The 17,114-nt window shown below is 43.0% G+C and overlaps 1 protein-coding gene across 2 annotated transcripts in view; it reads right to left on the reverse strand.

The window, feature by feature from the left end:
• Window positions 1–1,358: 1,358 nt before the first annotated feature.
• The window catches only part of COL5A2 (collagen type V alpha 2 chain), a 266,184-nt gene continuing 250,428 nt past the window's right edge, over window positions 1,359–17,114 (reverse strand). For both annotated transcript variants that reach the window (XM_063932735.1, XM_063932734.1), the window contains exons 42-54: window positions 15,723–15,884; window positions 15,189–15,296; window positions 12,435–12,542; window positions 12,288–12,341; window positions 11,592–11,699; window positions 10,856–10,909; window positions 10,646–10,753; window positions 9,958–10,011; window positions 9,391–9,498; window positions 9,028–9,313; window positions 7,912–8,102; window positions 4,922–5,161; window positions 1,359–3,396 (exon numbers count right to left, since the gene is read on the reverse strand). In XM_063932735.1, coding sequence (XP_063788805.1) covers window positions 3,250–3,396; window positions 4,922–5,161; window positions 7,912–8,102; window positions 9,028–9,313; window positions 9,391–9,498; window positions 9,958–10,011; window positions 10,646–10,753; window positions 10,856–10,909; window positions 11,592–11,699; window positions 12,288–12,341; window positions 12,435–12,542; window positions 15,189–15,296; window positions 15,723–15,884 — 1,728 coding nt within the window. In that variant the 3' untranslated portion in view covers window positions 1,359–3,249. The remainder of the gene's footprint in view (window positions 3,397–4,921; window positions 5,162–7,911; window positions 8,103–9,027; window positions 9,314–9,390; window positions 9,499–9,957; window positions 10,012–10,645; window positions 10,754–10,855; window positions 10,910–11,591; window positions 11,700–12,287; window positions 12,342–12,434; window positions 12,543–15,188; window positions 15,297–15,722; window positions 15,885–17,114) is intronic.

Consider the following 17,114-nt stretch of genomic DNA (forward strand, 5'->3'; position numbering starts at 1 on the left):
ATGGTCGCTACGCAGCGAACAACGGCAGCTAACGATCATCACGGAATAAGGGCCTATGGCCGGACCTAGAAACTTGCACCTGCCACAGGGCAGGTGAAAATTTCCATGGTGCTACCGATGGCCGTCCCTAATGACGCTGACAGCGACACATTCGGCAGCACAGAAGCTCACAATGGAAGGTGCTTGCATTGGTATTTGCATATAGGGGTCTATTTACTAAACCTTGGATGGAGATAAAGTCGACGGAGATAAAGTACCAGCCAATCCGCTCCTAACTAACATCTCACAGGCTGGGTTTGAAAAATGAGAGTTAGGAGCTGATTGGCTGGTACTTTATCTGGGCAACAGAAGACATCTAAGTGGCTGTAGTATGTGATACTCAGGTGATAGATATGGCCACAGGCCTTTATTAGTACAGAGCATTGATCCTGCAAGGTTCCATTGGCTATGGAAGCTCTGTAGGACCAATTCTGTCTTAGTGAGTGATACGACTATGTAGTCTTTACACAAGTCGCCTGCAACCAGGCCAGCCCAAAACCCATCAAAAGTCCTCTAGCCAGGGGAACACCAGGGCTCCCCTGTCCCACCGCAGGCCGCCCCTGCTGACTTCACTGCATAACGTGGCGACTTCATGTGCTATGAAACCCAGTGTTGGATTTTTCGGGGGTGGCACAAGAGACGGATGTGGTCAGGAGATTATTTTTTATTGTCATTACAACTTTTTATTATTTATTATTTTGCAACTGACAGGAGTAGAACGATGGGCAGCAAATTGTGCTCCAGTAGCTGATAGTGGGGTGAGATTGGGGTTGCTTTGGTGGCTCGAAGCATCTGGAGTGGGCCCTGATATGAAGGGGTCAAAGAATTGATTTGGTGGTGTTGAAGGGGGGAAGGTGGGAGGCAATAATGTGCCTTGGGGTGACCTGACCCCTAAATCCGCCCCGGATGACACCAGTCCAGAATTACATCCAATGAATGAATTGAAATATCCGTAAAATGTTCAAGGCCTCTTTGTTTACATACCACTACCACATCTGAGCCAAAAAAGGTGACACAAAGCTCTCACTGCAGTTTAATACAATGTGGAATTTATATAGATTGAGGAATTCCACGGTCAGCAACAAACGAGAAGCATGTGATTAATGAAAAGCTTTGCAAAGATACATAGGTAGCACTAAGTCTGTGGTTGCCTTTCTGAGTGCAATGATTTCCATTTTGCCTTTTTGGTCTGGAAAAGCATTTCGTCGTTACTGTCCGCTGCGGCATATCCAGACGCAAGAATGAAAGACAGAACTTGCTATATATTTTTCATTTTTTCGTGCAATCATTAAAAACGCACTAAGTTTACTCTTATGAAATAATATCCTTGACGGGGAGCTGTCAACTTTTATTTATTCAGGGTTTTACAAAATGAATTTTTAGCACCATCGAACACGTATACTGACTCTCCCCATTCTCCGAAGAACAGTAAAAGCATAGCACCTTTTGGTATGTAAAATGAAATAGAAGTATAGTATATGCATCTCAGCATCTAGAGATGAGGTAGCTTATGCTAAGAAAGGTTGGAGCCTTCTGTACCTGACATCTTTGGGGAAAAGATGAAAATATTGTTCATATACTGTACATAGCAGTTTGTTCACTTCCAACAATGTACCCCTTCCCTTCAATACTTTAAAAGAAAAGTTATCTTTGTAAGCAATGATGTCTGGTATGAAGTATGGGGAACATAGATCAAACCTTCCTAGCAGGAAAGGAAGTGTTGCCCATAGCGGCCAATCAGATTACAGCTATCATTTATCTAGTACCCTATAAGATGGTAGCTAGAATGTGATTGGTTGCGGTGGGCAACCCCACCAGCTGTCGTCTTTCGAAGTTTTGATACATTTCCGCCATACTAGAGATTTAAAACACCAGCTACTTTGCATTTATACCTTGTTAATAAATATTTCCTTTGTTTATTCTTTGCACTACAGCAAAGCTCACACTCCAATGTCATCTCCTTACGTGAACCACACAACAAGTAGAAAATCAGCTGACAAGTAAGACTAAGGAAGAGATGTACTGTATCAAACCTTGGAGAGTGACAAAGTATAATCTGATTGGTTGTTTTGGTCAACTTATCTACTTTATCACTCTCTGAGAATTGATACATCTCCCCCTAGATGACAAATCCACCAAGCTTTGTTACAATGTGCTGTTTTGTATGAACATGTATTAACGGAAATGGAAGTTTACCATTGAACCGGCTGTTTTTGTTACATCATATCATGCTATCGTTGGCACACACCAGAAAAAGAAATGCAGATTCATAAAAATTTGCACACCCATTAATGACTAAAGCGTAATAGCAAAAACAGTCTACCTGTACATAATGTAGCTTTTCAACTGGCTATGCTAGTCCAATCAACAGTGGTCAACAAACCAGGTATCTAATAAAGCCACTTTGGGAACAGTCTAGATAGGAAGTAAATATTTTTTATATGAGGGGTTGTAGCACATTAGGAAATGTTGGTTTGTGAATTAGTGTGTTGCGAGCTAAACGTTTCTACTGGTGTTAAGTTAGACTGGACACAACATCACATTTTGGGTTTTGACAAGTGACGCATTTCACTTTCAGTCATCCGTATCCCATTTGCTCATCAGAAAGTGACTCAACTTGTACCAAAACCCCAGTAATTCCAATTTCAAATAAATTCCCTAATATGGAAAAAATAAAAGCTAAATAATAATTTTCTTATCTTATATTACAACGTTCAACCACAAGCCAACATGGCAAATAGAAAAAGCTTGATGAATTGATCCCAAAGACATTACAAAGGCAGTGGTTCATCAAAAAGAAAAACATGAGCGCAGGGTGTCGTATCTAGCTATAAAACAAATTCAATCTGCCTATGAGTTTTACTCATCAAACCATTGGGCAGGCACAGTGACTTTTTTGTCTACGCATTTCACAATTGGAAAGTGAAACTGATAAGCAAATACACTGCAGATTAGAAAAAAAAAACTATAAAAAAAAATCTGTCCATTTAAGGTATTTATATTTCTGTACTTGAGAATGCTAAAAAAAACAAAAACAATTAAAATTTAATGTAAAATAAATACTTTCGCCAAATGCCAGGTACTTGATGTTACAAAATAGAAAATAATGGAAAACTGTATGTACAGTGCTGGTGCATCGCCAGCTATAGTTTTCAAGAGTCCCAGGATAACCTCAGTCAGTTTAAGTTCCTAGGTTACTACGTTGATGGTTTACAAAAAGCAAACTGGCCCAATGTCCACTCCAAACTCTTGGTTTCCACTGCCAACATCCACGGGGGCAATATCGATAATGGGTAAGCGTTTCACATTTTGGGTCCTGTATTCAAAGACAGTCTTCCCAACAGTTCCACTGCGCTTCTGGAAATGTACAAGAAGAAAAAAGAAAAACTTTGTTAGCCCATCATTTGCTCCATTAATACATTAAAAAGGACACCAATATTGTAGCCCATTACGCTACCATTTTTATTTTTAATGTGGGTTTTTGATATTTCAAATGTGTATGATAACTTTCATTGGATGCCAGTAACCCATTGATGCCAAGGGCATTTAGGAGACCAGTCAAACAATGATACAATATAAAACATCTTTCTACTAAAAGCTGTCCAAACAAGAGAAAATTTGGTCTTTGTGCCCAGTCATAATGCCAGGAATGATGGGCAACTTGGGCAGATAAGTAGAGGGTTGATCTGCGTGGACTCAATCATTCTACAGTCATTGTGATTGAGGGAATGACATGGGGCTTACGCAATAAGCCTGGCTAATGTCCCCAATCACAAGCAAATTGCCACTAGCTGGAGACATGGTGATATATATTGAATTAGCCAAAAACACTTTATGACACCTATTTCTAGTAGTATAATAGACACTCCAGATTGGGTGTGGATCATTAGGTCAACCAATATTAGGTCGCCAGTTACTACATCATCCTCCTATTGTCGACATGCACCTGGTCAACATTGTCAAAAAGTCTACAGGGTCAATAGGTCAACAATGAAAAGGTAGACACCGAAAAAGGTCAACAGGTACAAAAGGTCGACACAGTGAAAAGGTCGACACGGAAATGGTGGACACAGGTGTTTTTGCATTTTTGGTTCTCATGTAGTATGTTTAACCACATGTGACCCCCCAATTAGTGTACCGCGTCCCCTCACATGGCTCGCTTCACCCACCATGCTTCTGGCGAGGAACCTCGCTCCGCTACCACAGTGCTCAGCACAGGTTTCAATTCCCAATCATAGTCCACATGGATGGTAAAGTATGAAAAAGGTTAAATAAATAGAGGGGAGGAAACATGCGTCGACCATATATGTGTTGACCATTGTGATGTCGACCATTTGTACCCGCCAACATTTTCGACTTGTCGACCTTTTACATGTTGAACTTTTCACCATGTTGGCCTTTTGTAACTGTCAAATTAATATATGTTGACCATATGGGGTCGATCTATTGACTGTCGACCTCACCCCCAGATACCCTCCAGGTTTGGGAAGTAATGCAACCCCAAGATTAATGACTATGAGGCCCAAGTCTGTTATATGTCTTATTTATTATTTTGGCGGTATGGTATATGGTGGTATTATACTTTATACACCATTCCACTGTAATAAAAGTAAAGCTTGACAAATTTAAAGAAAGGGGGATCCATACAATGGACCTATTGACCATATCAGTTCCTACCAGTGGTGGCTCCACAGGTGGAGCTGCAGGTCAGTTCAAACTTCAAATAGAGGAGCCACCTCAACTGCCATTTCAAACTGACCACTGACAGTTGGCGTGCCTCCCCTATTTGAATTTCTAACTGAGCTGCAGCCCCACCTCTGGAGCCGCCCCTGGTTCACATAATTTAAAAAGAAGAGCGGTGAGGCATTTCCTGCGCACTTACTGAACAACTGTCTTCTAGCACCGTGTATCTGAAGCGGCTGTTTCCTTCTGCCCTGATGTCAAGGTCATTAGCACCTTTAAGGATAACGGCCTTCTTTAGATTCTGAGTTTTCTCATCCAGGTACCCCACTGCGTTCTTACAGTAGTAGGTGATATTTTGTGAAGCCTCTTTCGACAGAAGACGCAAAAACGTCATTTGAGTAACAGCTGTGTTTGGCGAGTCGCTTTCTCCATAGACAAACTGCAAAGAAATAATACAAATAGATTAAAGACAAGCAACGCTCTATACTGATTTGGTGCAAAAAAAGCTATTGAAATGCATTTCATAGAATCACGCTCTGGGGAACCGGAGATATCCGACTCCAAAGCAGTGGTCCCCTTCCAAGACTGTTAATTGCTCTTCCCAACCAGATATCTCGGGTTCTGTCTGATGTATAGTTTTTCAGAGGTTATACTCCAAAAGCTGGGACTCTCCCCTTTTGGTGGACACTAGCAGCTTGTCTCTACTATGCTCAAAACAAGAGATATCAGCCTTCCAGCAGCTGGTCCCTGCTCTAGCTCCACACGCCTGGTATGCAGTTTTATATTTTCGTCGGTGGATTGCTCTCTGGCTCCTGAACTCTGATTCCCCAATATCTCATGAAAGGTGTGACTCTCTTGTTTTTATCACATTGAAAGATAAGAAATCTACATCCAGGAACTGGAGATATCTGCAGATATCTGCAAGCTGCCCTCCCACCAGAAAATTATAAATATTAAGTCCATTCCACTATCCACCCCTACCCTGCGTATTAAACAACCCCTACCACCCTGGAAGTCATGTACAGGGGCTCATTCATTCAGCCCAATGCCCCCTTCTACAGTTTGGTGTTCACCCTCCCACCCCATCTCCCATCATCTGAGCAGTAAAGGAGTAATTTGTAGAAATTACTGCTCCAGGTCCTACACTCTGAGCGTAAGATAGAACACCCCCTACCACCTGCGGGACATCAAAGCTGCCACTGACAGTACCCCCCTACCCCTACCCCTGGAGGATGGGTAGGGGCTCCAGTGCATTGCTGTGCCCAGGGGCCTACACTGCTGTTAAGAGGCCCTGAGATGAGTACATTATGGAGATGGGTCTTATACTGGAAGCTACAGTAGATGTGATTGCTACACACTGGGTAATACTGTAGATAGGAGCTGACTTCTATATACTATACATTCTATTCTGTAGCCAGCAGACTGAAATTGATTGCCATATACCAGTCACTATAGGAGAGGGGACTAAGTTTTGTTACCAGATTGGATGTGACTTCTACTGTACACAGGAGCCTCTAGACATGAGGTATCTGTTATACTATGCTACAAGATTGGAAGTTATACTGCAGATATAAACCAGCCATTTGAAAGGAAATGTGCTTTAAACTCTATTAACCAGACTGGAGGGCCACTTTGAACCACCTAACAATTGGATTCTACGTCTGCTTTTTATGGTCATCACCATATTATAGGTCTGCTGAATATATTAGCCTTATAGCCTAGTAGACTAGGGTTCTGGTTTATATGCTAACTACCAATGTAGGTTCTACTGTATACTGGGCTTTGCATTATAGGGAGTGAGGTGACAGGCAAGGTGCCCTGCTTGCCAGGTTATTGTGGCCTTAAACTCTCTGATATGGGGTGCCAAGGAGGGGGAGGGGCCCAGCTGTGCAACGGGATGAATGCAGCAGCAGAAGTATAAATTAATTTTGGGGGCTGGCCATATCCCCAGAATTTGTCCAACCTCCCCTATATCTGGGCTCTCATAGGCCTGTCTCTGATAGCGAGTCTGCTATTGAAAAATGCCACGTTTCGCACAATGCTTGTGGACCTGAAATCTTTTTTTAGTCTGTTTAGTAGTACACATTGTACTTGTTTCCTAATGTACTGTAGGCATCAGAAGTACTGCGCAGCATCTATTTCTTTCAGCAAAAGATCTCTGCAGCTGGTGCCTATGCAGGGGCTAAACATAAGAAAGTGCACCAACAGCTATTACTCTAGGGCAATAGATCTCAGCAGCTGGTGGCTATGCAGGAGCTAAACGTGAGAAAGTGCATCAACAGCTATTTCTCTAGACAATAGATCTAAGCAGCTGGTGGCTATGCAGGGGCTAAATGCAAGAAAGTGCTCTAACAGCTATTTCTCTAGGTAATAGATTTCAGCAGCTGGTGGCTATGCATGGGCTATACGTAAGAAAGTGCATCACCAGCTATTTCTCTAGGCAATAGATCTCAGCAGCTGATGGCTATGCAGGAGATAAACATAGGAAAGTGCACCAACAGCTATTTCTCTAGGCAACAGATCTCTGCAGTTGGGAGCTATGCATAGGCTAAACATAAGAAAGTACACAAACAGCTATTTCTCTTGGCAATAGATCTCTGCAGCTGGTGGCTATACAAAGGCTAAACGTAAAAAAGTGCACCAACAGCTATTTCTCTCAGCAAAAGATCTCTGCAGCTGGTGGCTATGCAGGGGCTAAAGATAAGAAAGTGCACCAACAGCTATTTCTGTAGGCAATGGATCTCTGCAGCTGGTGGCTATATGAAGGCTAAACATAAGAAAGTGCACCAACAGCTATTTCTCTAGGCCATAGTTCTCTGCGGTTGGTGGCTATGCAGGGGCTAAATGTAAGAAAGTGCACCAACAGCTATTTCGCTAGGCAATAGATCTCTGCAGCTGGTGGCTATGCAGGGGCTAAGCATAAGAAAGTACACCAACATAGAAAGACCTACGGGACCAATGAAACTGAAGCATCGTAGCTGGAAATTGTGATTAATTACAATTATATCAGTGTCATGGAATCAATATTAAAAAAATGGTTAACGTCTTACAATAAAACATATAGTATGGTGCATTTCTCGACATATGGTGCAAAAATAGGTGGATGAGGATACATTTATATAGCAAAGACCACCTGCATGTATTTCTGATAAACCGAACCATATTTTATGACATTACTAAATTACATACCTGAGCTCCTTTGTTCATATCAACACCGTACCATATTGGTTTAAAATTATCTCCACTTCTACCAGACCACCAAGTTTTAATAGGTATCTTAGAGGGATTTGCAGATATACAGCTCTCTCCAGTTTCCATATTGCAGTAAACCTTTATGGCATCCTCTGAGCATCCTTGGTTGGGATCTATCCAATACTCTCCTGCAAACACATACAGCGGTATAAAAGACAGCAAAGTGAATTTGTTACAACAGCTTTTGTTTTTATTTTAACTTATTTATTAACATACACTACCGGCCAAAAGTGTGAGAACATCCCCATTATTCCTCAGTGTGCGGGGTTTATTTACTAAACTGTGGTTTATAAAAGCTGCTGCTTCCTGGTTTATTTAATCCCAAAATCCAAAATTAAAATGCTTTTAATGCACAAACATTCCATGTTTTGCTATTTTCCCTGTTACGTTTTGCTTAAACATGCGGAGCAGATGCGATTTGTAGTAAATAATCCCCTAATGAGACTTAGTTTGCACAGCTGACTGGTTACCAGAACACTGATTAGAGCTCACAAAACTAACCTGGCTGTGATCTACTAAGCTGTTCTTATCACAGAGGCTAACATACTGCACCTTTAACACCAGTGGTTAATTAGAATTCATCATGTGGTAAAGTCTATTTAACCACTTGTGTTAAAGACAATATGCGTCGGAAACTTTACTCTGTCATTAATACATCTGTTAAAGTTCCTGAACTTTACTTGGATACATCTGGCAACATGTTTTAGGGGTCTCTATGGGACGAAATCTGCTCTTATTTTGTTTTATTGTAACTGCTAATAATTAAAGCTTGTGTTTCGTGTTTCATACTATGCCTGGTGGAGACCTGAGTTTCCCAACTAAACACTTTTTACCAAACAAAAGTCTGTGACCTATATGGTTAAACTATAACAATATAGATAATGCAATGTCAAGTGATTGAATTCTGGAAATTGAGTGAGATCTGAAAATTGTAGCAACTGCAGACTTGAATATTTTTGGCCTGTAAGTGGACTAACTGGATATGTTGTTGTTTCATGTGTTTATTGTTGCAGGTTACCAGCAATGATTACCTATAATGCACATCTTACTCACCGCTTTTCTTTGTAGGGTGACACAGTTTTAGATCGTCGCACGTACGCGCTGGGTTCTTTTTAGACCCATCGGGTCTGCGCATTGTTTCAATTTGACTGCTTAATGATTTCAAGGTAGCCTGGACCCCTGGATCGTTCTTCTTTCCATCACCAGCAGCTTCATCCTCAGTGAATTCTGGAAGTGGATCCGGCATAGTATCGTAGCCACTTAACAAATCATCTATGGCAGCTGTGAGTAGCCCTGGGGGCCCGGGTGGACCTGGAGGACCAGAATCACCAGGAGGACCCTGAACAAAATGGAAACAAATGTCAGCTTTCGATTTAGCTTGTGTATCATTGTGTATTTAATGAATGTGACCATTACCTCTGGTCCAGCTTCTCCAATAGTGCCTCGAACTCCAGGGGGTCCAATTGGTCCAGATGGTCCTTGATTACCCTCTTTTCCTGGTGGTCCAACTGGACCGGGTGGGCCCTATATAAATAAAAGAAGCAAAAATTTTAATTATATTCAAATTATGTTGCTTTACTTTCAGCAATAACTTTGGTGGAAGTCATTGCAAAGTTCTACTGGTAAATTAGTAAAGTCATGTTCGACTTTCAAAAACTTTGTCTAAACTTCTGGAGTAGAATCATGACTGGGCCATATGTTTCTATCAATGTGTATTTTGACTATTCAGGTCTTTTTTTCATGCTTGTTTGAAATGCTTAAACATTTTCCATAGGTGGGACCACATGCAACAGAGGCTTAAATAAAGCCATAAAGTCTTGAACGCCTGGGAAATAAGCTGAAAGGTTTCTTGTACATTCTATACAGTGCAACAACAAAATTATACAGTATGTCTTGATATTACAGAACATTTTGTGGGACCCTTGTTGGGATGAAAGCAATGCAAGTGAAAATGACAAAGAAAATAAGAAGAATAAGTCTTACTCTGGGGCCGAACGGTCCGGGAAGTCCGGTAGCACCTTGTTCACCGATTGGGCCCTATATTAAAATTGTGGACAAAATTTTTTTTTTAAATACTTTGATGCCAAATGTTGAAATTACAGACATAAATGGACATAAGGAAGAATTATTTCATTAGAATAGAAGACTATAAAGATATAGTTCCCTAAGGCTTGGGCCACACATAGCGGCCAAGCCGGTCCCGCTGAACGAGACCCGCGGGATGCTGCAGAACAATGTTCACCTTGAAATCCCGCTGTCCTGTCATCCAACCCAACCACAGCATGCTGTGGTTGGAGCCGGCGGTGGCAGGACTGCCGCACATGTTTGGGCGCCTGCAGTCTTCTTCCGGCCAAGCGGGTCCCGCTGAACGGGACCCACTTGGCCACTATGTGTGGCCCAACACTAAAGATGTCTATAGGACTGTGTAAAATTGCTAAAAAAAAACAAACAAAACCTGTTTATATGAGACTACTTACAAATAAAGACAAAGTACATCCATATTTGTGGAGGCACAGTATACAGAAGGTAACTATGAATCAATGTAGTGCTGTCCATAAGGGATTATACTGTTGGTATTGTGAAGTCACTGAAGAATGTCATGACCTTATAGAAGCACTAGATCATAGATGAAGGAAATCCAAATGGACTAAGATTTTTTCTTTTAACTTACAGGGGAACCTGGGAGACCTTGCAAGCCAGTGAAACCCCTGTGTCCCTTTTGTCCTCTATCTCCACGTTCACCGTTGTCTCCTTTATCACCACGCGGACCTTGTGGACCCTAGTAAATGACATCACAATTAAATCCATGCTTTTTGCAATATAAATCTACTGTATATGCTGTATTTCATGCAAAATATGAAGACTAAAACATGTGCACTACCTGAAAGCCTCGTTTCCCAGCTCTTCCTGAAGGACCCATGGGGCCGCGGGAACCCTAAGAAACAGTAAAGAATATAAGTTAATAATTGACATTACTGGGTCAGACATGCATGTGCAGTGAGAGGCAGGGTGCGTGCCACTTGCCCAATGGCTCCCAATGATAGGTAGACAGGACAGACCTCTAGCCTAGCTGTAGCGGTGTACACAGTGGTACGGCGGGGACAAGGCAAGTAAGGGAGCAGGATTGAGTGTGGAGGCGGGACATGACAGATCAGGAACTGGGCGGGACAGCGTAGCAGACTGACAGGGTAGCAGGCAAGACAAGGCGGGGAATGGAGCAAGAACGAGCAGCAGCAATAGGAGCAGGTGGGACACAAAGGTGGGGGAGGTGGAGCAGTAGAGAGAGGGGACAGGGCAAGAGAGATACGCTAAGATGACCCGGCAATAATGGCAATGAACAAGAAGTTGTTATACTGTATACATGTACTCTTTCTTACGACTACCAAAACATCTAGATTTCTTTCAATAGAGTAAAAAGCTCATAGAAAAGACTAATATTTTTATGTTACATACGGTATACAGTAAAATGTAATCCATGGATATGTAATGCGATTACAATGGTACAACCTCATTAAGCAGTCATCTAACCGCTTCCATCAATTGTATGACAAAAACCACCTAAACCGTGGTCTTCATTCTTCTTAAATAGATAATAAGAGTAATGTCAAATTACTTACTGGTTCACCTCTTGGTCCAGCTTCTCCCGGTGCACCTACTGGCCCTGGGGTTCCTGGAGCACCTTGAGATCCAGCAAGACCCTCAGGTCCAGAATCTCCACGATCACCCTGCAATATTGAACATAGATCCATTACTTCTATTTGAATCCTACATGTTGGTGTTACTGATGTTTCTAGCTTATCCTCTAATGGTACTGATGGATTTGGTGGGTGATGTATCAAGCCTTCTAAAGAGGACAGATGGAGACGTTTCCCATATAACCATCTAGCTGGGATCTGATTTGTTACGATGGGCAACTTGACCTCATTGGAAAGTTTGATGCCATACATCTCCCTCTGGATTTCCAATGTTTCCATAATTCCCCTTTTACTTACATTTTACTTTTAGCATAACAGACGTGATGAGTGATAAGCTTCAGCAAATACGATGGTTCAGATGAATTTAATTAGATTGCTAACGACAAACTAAATCAGCCAGCAAACCTTATCAACAATAGACATGTAAGCTTTATATTGGGGATACCATATAATCTGGGCGTACAACTATAGGAAGCCGGTAACATTTACTTGACGTAAATGTGAACGCTTGAAAGCAGAATCCTTGTGGCGTCACTGCATAATGAAGCCTCTAATTATCACACCTTAGACTTCAAATATTTGCAGAGATAAAACCCAAAATGAAACAAATAGACATACGCGTTTTCCTAGAGCCCCATCGCGTCCAGGGGCGCCATCGTTACCAGGAGTTCCCTAGATAAAAACACAAGTTCCGGTTAGCACATTAGTCAGGTAGATACCATTTCTGTGATAATAGACATGACGCAACATAAAGAGTGCCGGTACCTCTGCCCCTGGCTCTCCAACAGGACCAACAGTGCCAGGCATGCCGATCGGACCGGATGGACCTTTGTCTCCCGAAGAGCCTGTAGGTCCTGTTTTTCCTGGGGATCCCTAGGGAGCAAAAGGAGCAATATTAGCAGACACCGACAATGCGATCGGGAGGCTGAAACATAAAAAAAACCCTGCTAGAAGTAGCTCCAGGCAGTATTTGCTCCGATGTACTTTCATTCCACTCAGGAGTTTGAAGCCATCTGTCAAGTTTTGTCAGCCCTGAGATGGGATGCGGCACACCGGCTTTTGGGATACCGACAGTCAGAATAGTGACACCTGAATCCCAATACTGGTTGGAATGCCAATGCCGGAATCCCGCCATGGATGGTAATGCTGGTGCCGGAATGCCAACATCCCGAACGTAAGATGCCAGGGCTCCTTAAGGCCAGGCTGCATGCAGGAAGGGGGGGGGGGAGGATGGGGTTAGGCTGTGGGTGGGGGGGGGGAGGTTAGGTCTAGGCTGTGGGGATGGGGTTAAGAGTATGCACCACTATGGGGGGGGGGGGGGTTAGGCTGCGGGAGTGTGGGGGTTAGGTCTAGACTGCGGGAAGAGAGGGTTAGGTTTAGGCACCACTGGGGAAGGTTAGGTTTAAGCTGCGCGAAGGGAGGGTTAGGTTTAGGCACTGCTGGGGAGGGTTAGGTTTAGGCTGCGGGAAGGGAGGGTTAGGTTTAGGCACTGCTGGGGAGGGTTAGGTTTAGGCTGCGGGAAGGGAGGGTTAGGTTTAGGCACTGCTGGGGAGGGTTAGGTTTGGGCTGCGGGAAGGGAGGGTTAGTTTTAGGCACTGCTGGGGAGGGTTAGGTTTGGGCTGCGGGAAGGGAGGGTTAGGGGGTAGAACAGGAGGGTTAGCATAATTACCTTCCAGGTGTCGGGATCCTGCACGTCAGGATGCCGCTGTTGGTATTCTGACCTCCGGCATCCCAAGCGCCGGGATCCTGATACCACCGTCCCTGGGATATTGTATCATAGTCATGTTCTTGTATTTGCCATACTTGGCACAGCCACAGCCTACGTGCTTCTGAGCATAACTGGCACCGTCCACTTAATATTTAATCATAGTTCCTTGTCTTAGGGTACACTAATCAAGTCTCATTCTTTGGCAAGCACCACCTCTGATGTTGTAACTACCATGGGAATTTGGGGATAGAGTCAGGGCCAGATTAACAATAAGGCAGAGGGGATTACAGCTCCAGACCTCCATATCAAAATAGGCCTATCACCACGATATCATGATCACTAGGTGGCCACGTGGTTGGGCAAAAAGTATTTAGGGAGACATTGGGGCTGACAGTATAGGGGGTGTACAGGCCCACGCGGCTCTGGCCACACCCTCAAAGCACGGGTCACAGCTCCTCCCTTTCTCAATATAGGCCCTTTAAACATTTTCAGGCCCATACGGACAGTAATCTGGTCCTGGGTAGAGTTTCATAGCTCCCCGATCACACCTCCATACGTCACACGTTTTATTCATGAGTAAGAAGAGTCAGGCAGCAGAATAGCAATTTGCCTAAGGCTAATACCAAACCAAAATTGTTACGTATGAATACCAAATGGGTGAAATTTAGTATGCCGGCTGTTGGGAACCCGGTGCTCAGTATACCGGTGCCGGAATCCGACAGCCGGCATACCGACAACTATTCTCCCTCTTGGGGGGTCCATGACCCCCCTGGAGGGAGAATAAATAGTGTGGCGCGTGTAGTGCGCCACCGTGCCCACAGCGTGGCGAGTGCAGCGTGGCGAGTGCAGCGTGGTGAGTGCAGATGTGTCTGTACCATTATACGCATTGACACACTGAATATTATCACCATTTACTTATAGATTCCTACGTAAATATGTATGTTCCTCTATATCATTTTTGTGTACTATTGTTTTTTGTTTTTATTTTATTTAACAGACATCGGACATGATTCAAAAGCAAAAATACATAATACCATAAACACCAGCGGTACCTGCACTTATACAATGAAACCTATTAAAACAACACATAAACCTAGGCGGGGAGATGTACCAAGCCTTGGAGAGAGATAAAGTAGGAAAGTGATCCAACGCAGCTAAACAGGTTCTAACTGTCAAGACTGTATTGGATAAATGACAGTTAGATGCTGATTGGTTTCTATAGGCAACTTCTCCAAAGCTTGATACATTTCCTCCAGGAAAAGGAGTAAATGAGTCTGGAGATGAAATAAGTACAGTGAGGTTGTTGGGTGTGGTTATGAGGTGGGCCAGAAGGTCTTGGCCGGAGTAACCATAGGGCGTGAAGTCGAGGAGATCCACTTTGCCAAAAGTAAAGAGGGTTTCTTTATGAGGTTATACTTAGTATTATATGCACTATAAGCCAAATATAAGACCGGAGAGAAGAGACCAGAGGGGGGGTTTCATCGTTTCCAGGACTTGGCAATGAGGCACGTAGCTGTCGCCTGGACATGTGCTGGTTTACCATTGTCATCTATGTTCTCAGTGGTCTGGCAGAAGGTAGGACTCATTCCCCCAGTGTGTATATATATATATATATATATATATATAGTATATATATATATATATATATATACTGCGTATATACCCCACTGTAGTCTGCAGACATACTATACTTCCAGCAGAATAAGTAGCATCGCTGGTGCCATCCTGTGTGTTACACACGTGTAGATGTGATATACTCATACATCATACAACCCGCACATGTGAATCATATCTCATATGAAGACACTTACACCTGGGCCTGGAAGTCCTGGCATGCCTCTCTCACCCCTCTGCCCAGGCATGCCAACTATGCCTCTCTGACCGGTTGTTCCGGAAGGACCTGGGGGGCCATCGGGACCCTAAACAATATTAATAGAAAATATATTTATGTTCAATATTTACAAAAACTCACAACAATAGGTATCACCATGCAAGCGTTTCAATTTATGTTGTGTTGGTGTCACAACTGTAGTTTAAAAAAAAAACAGAGAAACAATTGTCGACTTTATCACTTAATTCGCTTTTTTTTCTCCATAAAATGAGCGCATTAACTTCAGGTCAGCTGTAAGATTGTATCTGCAGCTGCGGTATAAGCCACACTTATCATTCTGCGTTGACTTATAACATATAACCATTAAAGAAAAAAAAAATAATCATCCTTTGAGTAAATAATAAAGTAAAACAAAGTCATCATTAAATCAGCATAAGGTAAACATTAGTAAATAAGGAACCGACTATTCTCTGACATCATGTTTAGGTGACACTAAGGGTATTGAGAATCTCACCGGCTGCCCATCGTCTCCCGAATCGCCTTTGTCACCCGGACTTCCAATGGGACCAGCGGCTCCTCGGTCTCCGATTCTACCGTGCGCACCGGGCTCGCCACGAAGACCTGGCGGGCCGTCCTTGCCGGGTTCGCCAATAGGGCCAGCAGGACCTACAGCTCCCTATGGGAAAGGAAAAGAGACATCTGACTGTAGGAAGAGCACATGAACACTACCAGGCTCTTATCAGGCCTAAAATATTTCATACTATGGGGGAGATGTCTCAAACCATCATATGATGACAAGTGGAGGATTCTAGATACAATTTTGTAGCCCGTACTAGATAAACGAGAGCTAGAATCTGATTGTTTGTGATGGGCCACACATTCTAGGAGTCCTCTTTGGAAGGTTTAATAACTCTCCACCCTTATACCATTATAACCCCCCTTATTGCACCGTAGGTAGTTTTGTGATGTTGTATGCTATTATTCCTGTTCTGCACAAGGAACTACATATTAATCTAGAATAGTCTTTTTAAGCACCACATCTTTCTCTGTCCCAGTGGAGCTTACAATCTGTATTCCCTGCAAGAAAAAAAGCAATTGGTTTCCCCAGCACCCTGAATGATAACAGTAACCAGATATAAATCCCACATGATAATAGAATTCAGAGATCTTCGTTACACATATTTGCGCAAATGTGTGGTTAAGCCCCAAAGCCACATCAAGGCCTCTCTGTATATTTGGGGTCCCTAGCGCTATATCTAGGTGCAGGGTGTGGCACCCCAAAACACCATAATGAGCCAGAAAGCCCAGCGTGGCAAACCAGTGTAAAAAACTATAGTGTTAATAAATTAGTATTTAGGAAGCCGAAGCTATAGAAAGGGTGATACAAACATGAAATGTAATTAAAATAGAGAAATAGTGTTAGAAAATGAATAAGTGAAAAGTGTTAATAGAATGTAAAGGTATGCCACACTAAAGCCATCCAGCCCAGCCAGTCCAGAGGCACCACACCTCACACCTCCATTACCCCAATCTGGGTCTAAGATTAACCAGCAAGGAGCCACATGATAATGGCTCCTTACTAAAATATGTCTAAGCTAAGAGCTTTTTCTTGCTCAGAAATACCCCTTCCTTTCGAGCACCTGAATGATATCACTAAGCTAATTGAGCATTTACCAATCTATAAATCTGTATTCCCTACCACATGTACACGAACAGACATTCACGCTAGGGTTCATTTTTGTTGGGATCCGATTAACCTACCAGTATATTTTTGGAGTGTGGGAGGAAACCCACGCAAGTACGGGGAGAATATACAAACTCCACACACATGGTGGGAATGGAACCCATGACCTCAGTGCTGTGAGGCAGTTATGCTAGCCATTACACCATCCGTGCTGTCCTAATG

This window comes from Pseudophryne corroboree, chromosome 7, assembly GCF_028390025.1.
Source record: "Pseudophryne corroboree isolate aPseCor3 chromosome 7, aPseCor3.hap2, whole genome shotgun sequence".
Lineage (NCBI taxonomy): Eukaryota > Metazoa > Chordata > Amphibia > Anura > Myobatrachidae > Pseudophryne > Pseudophryne corroboree.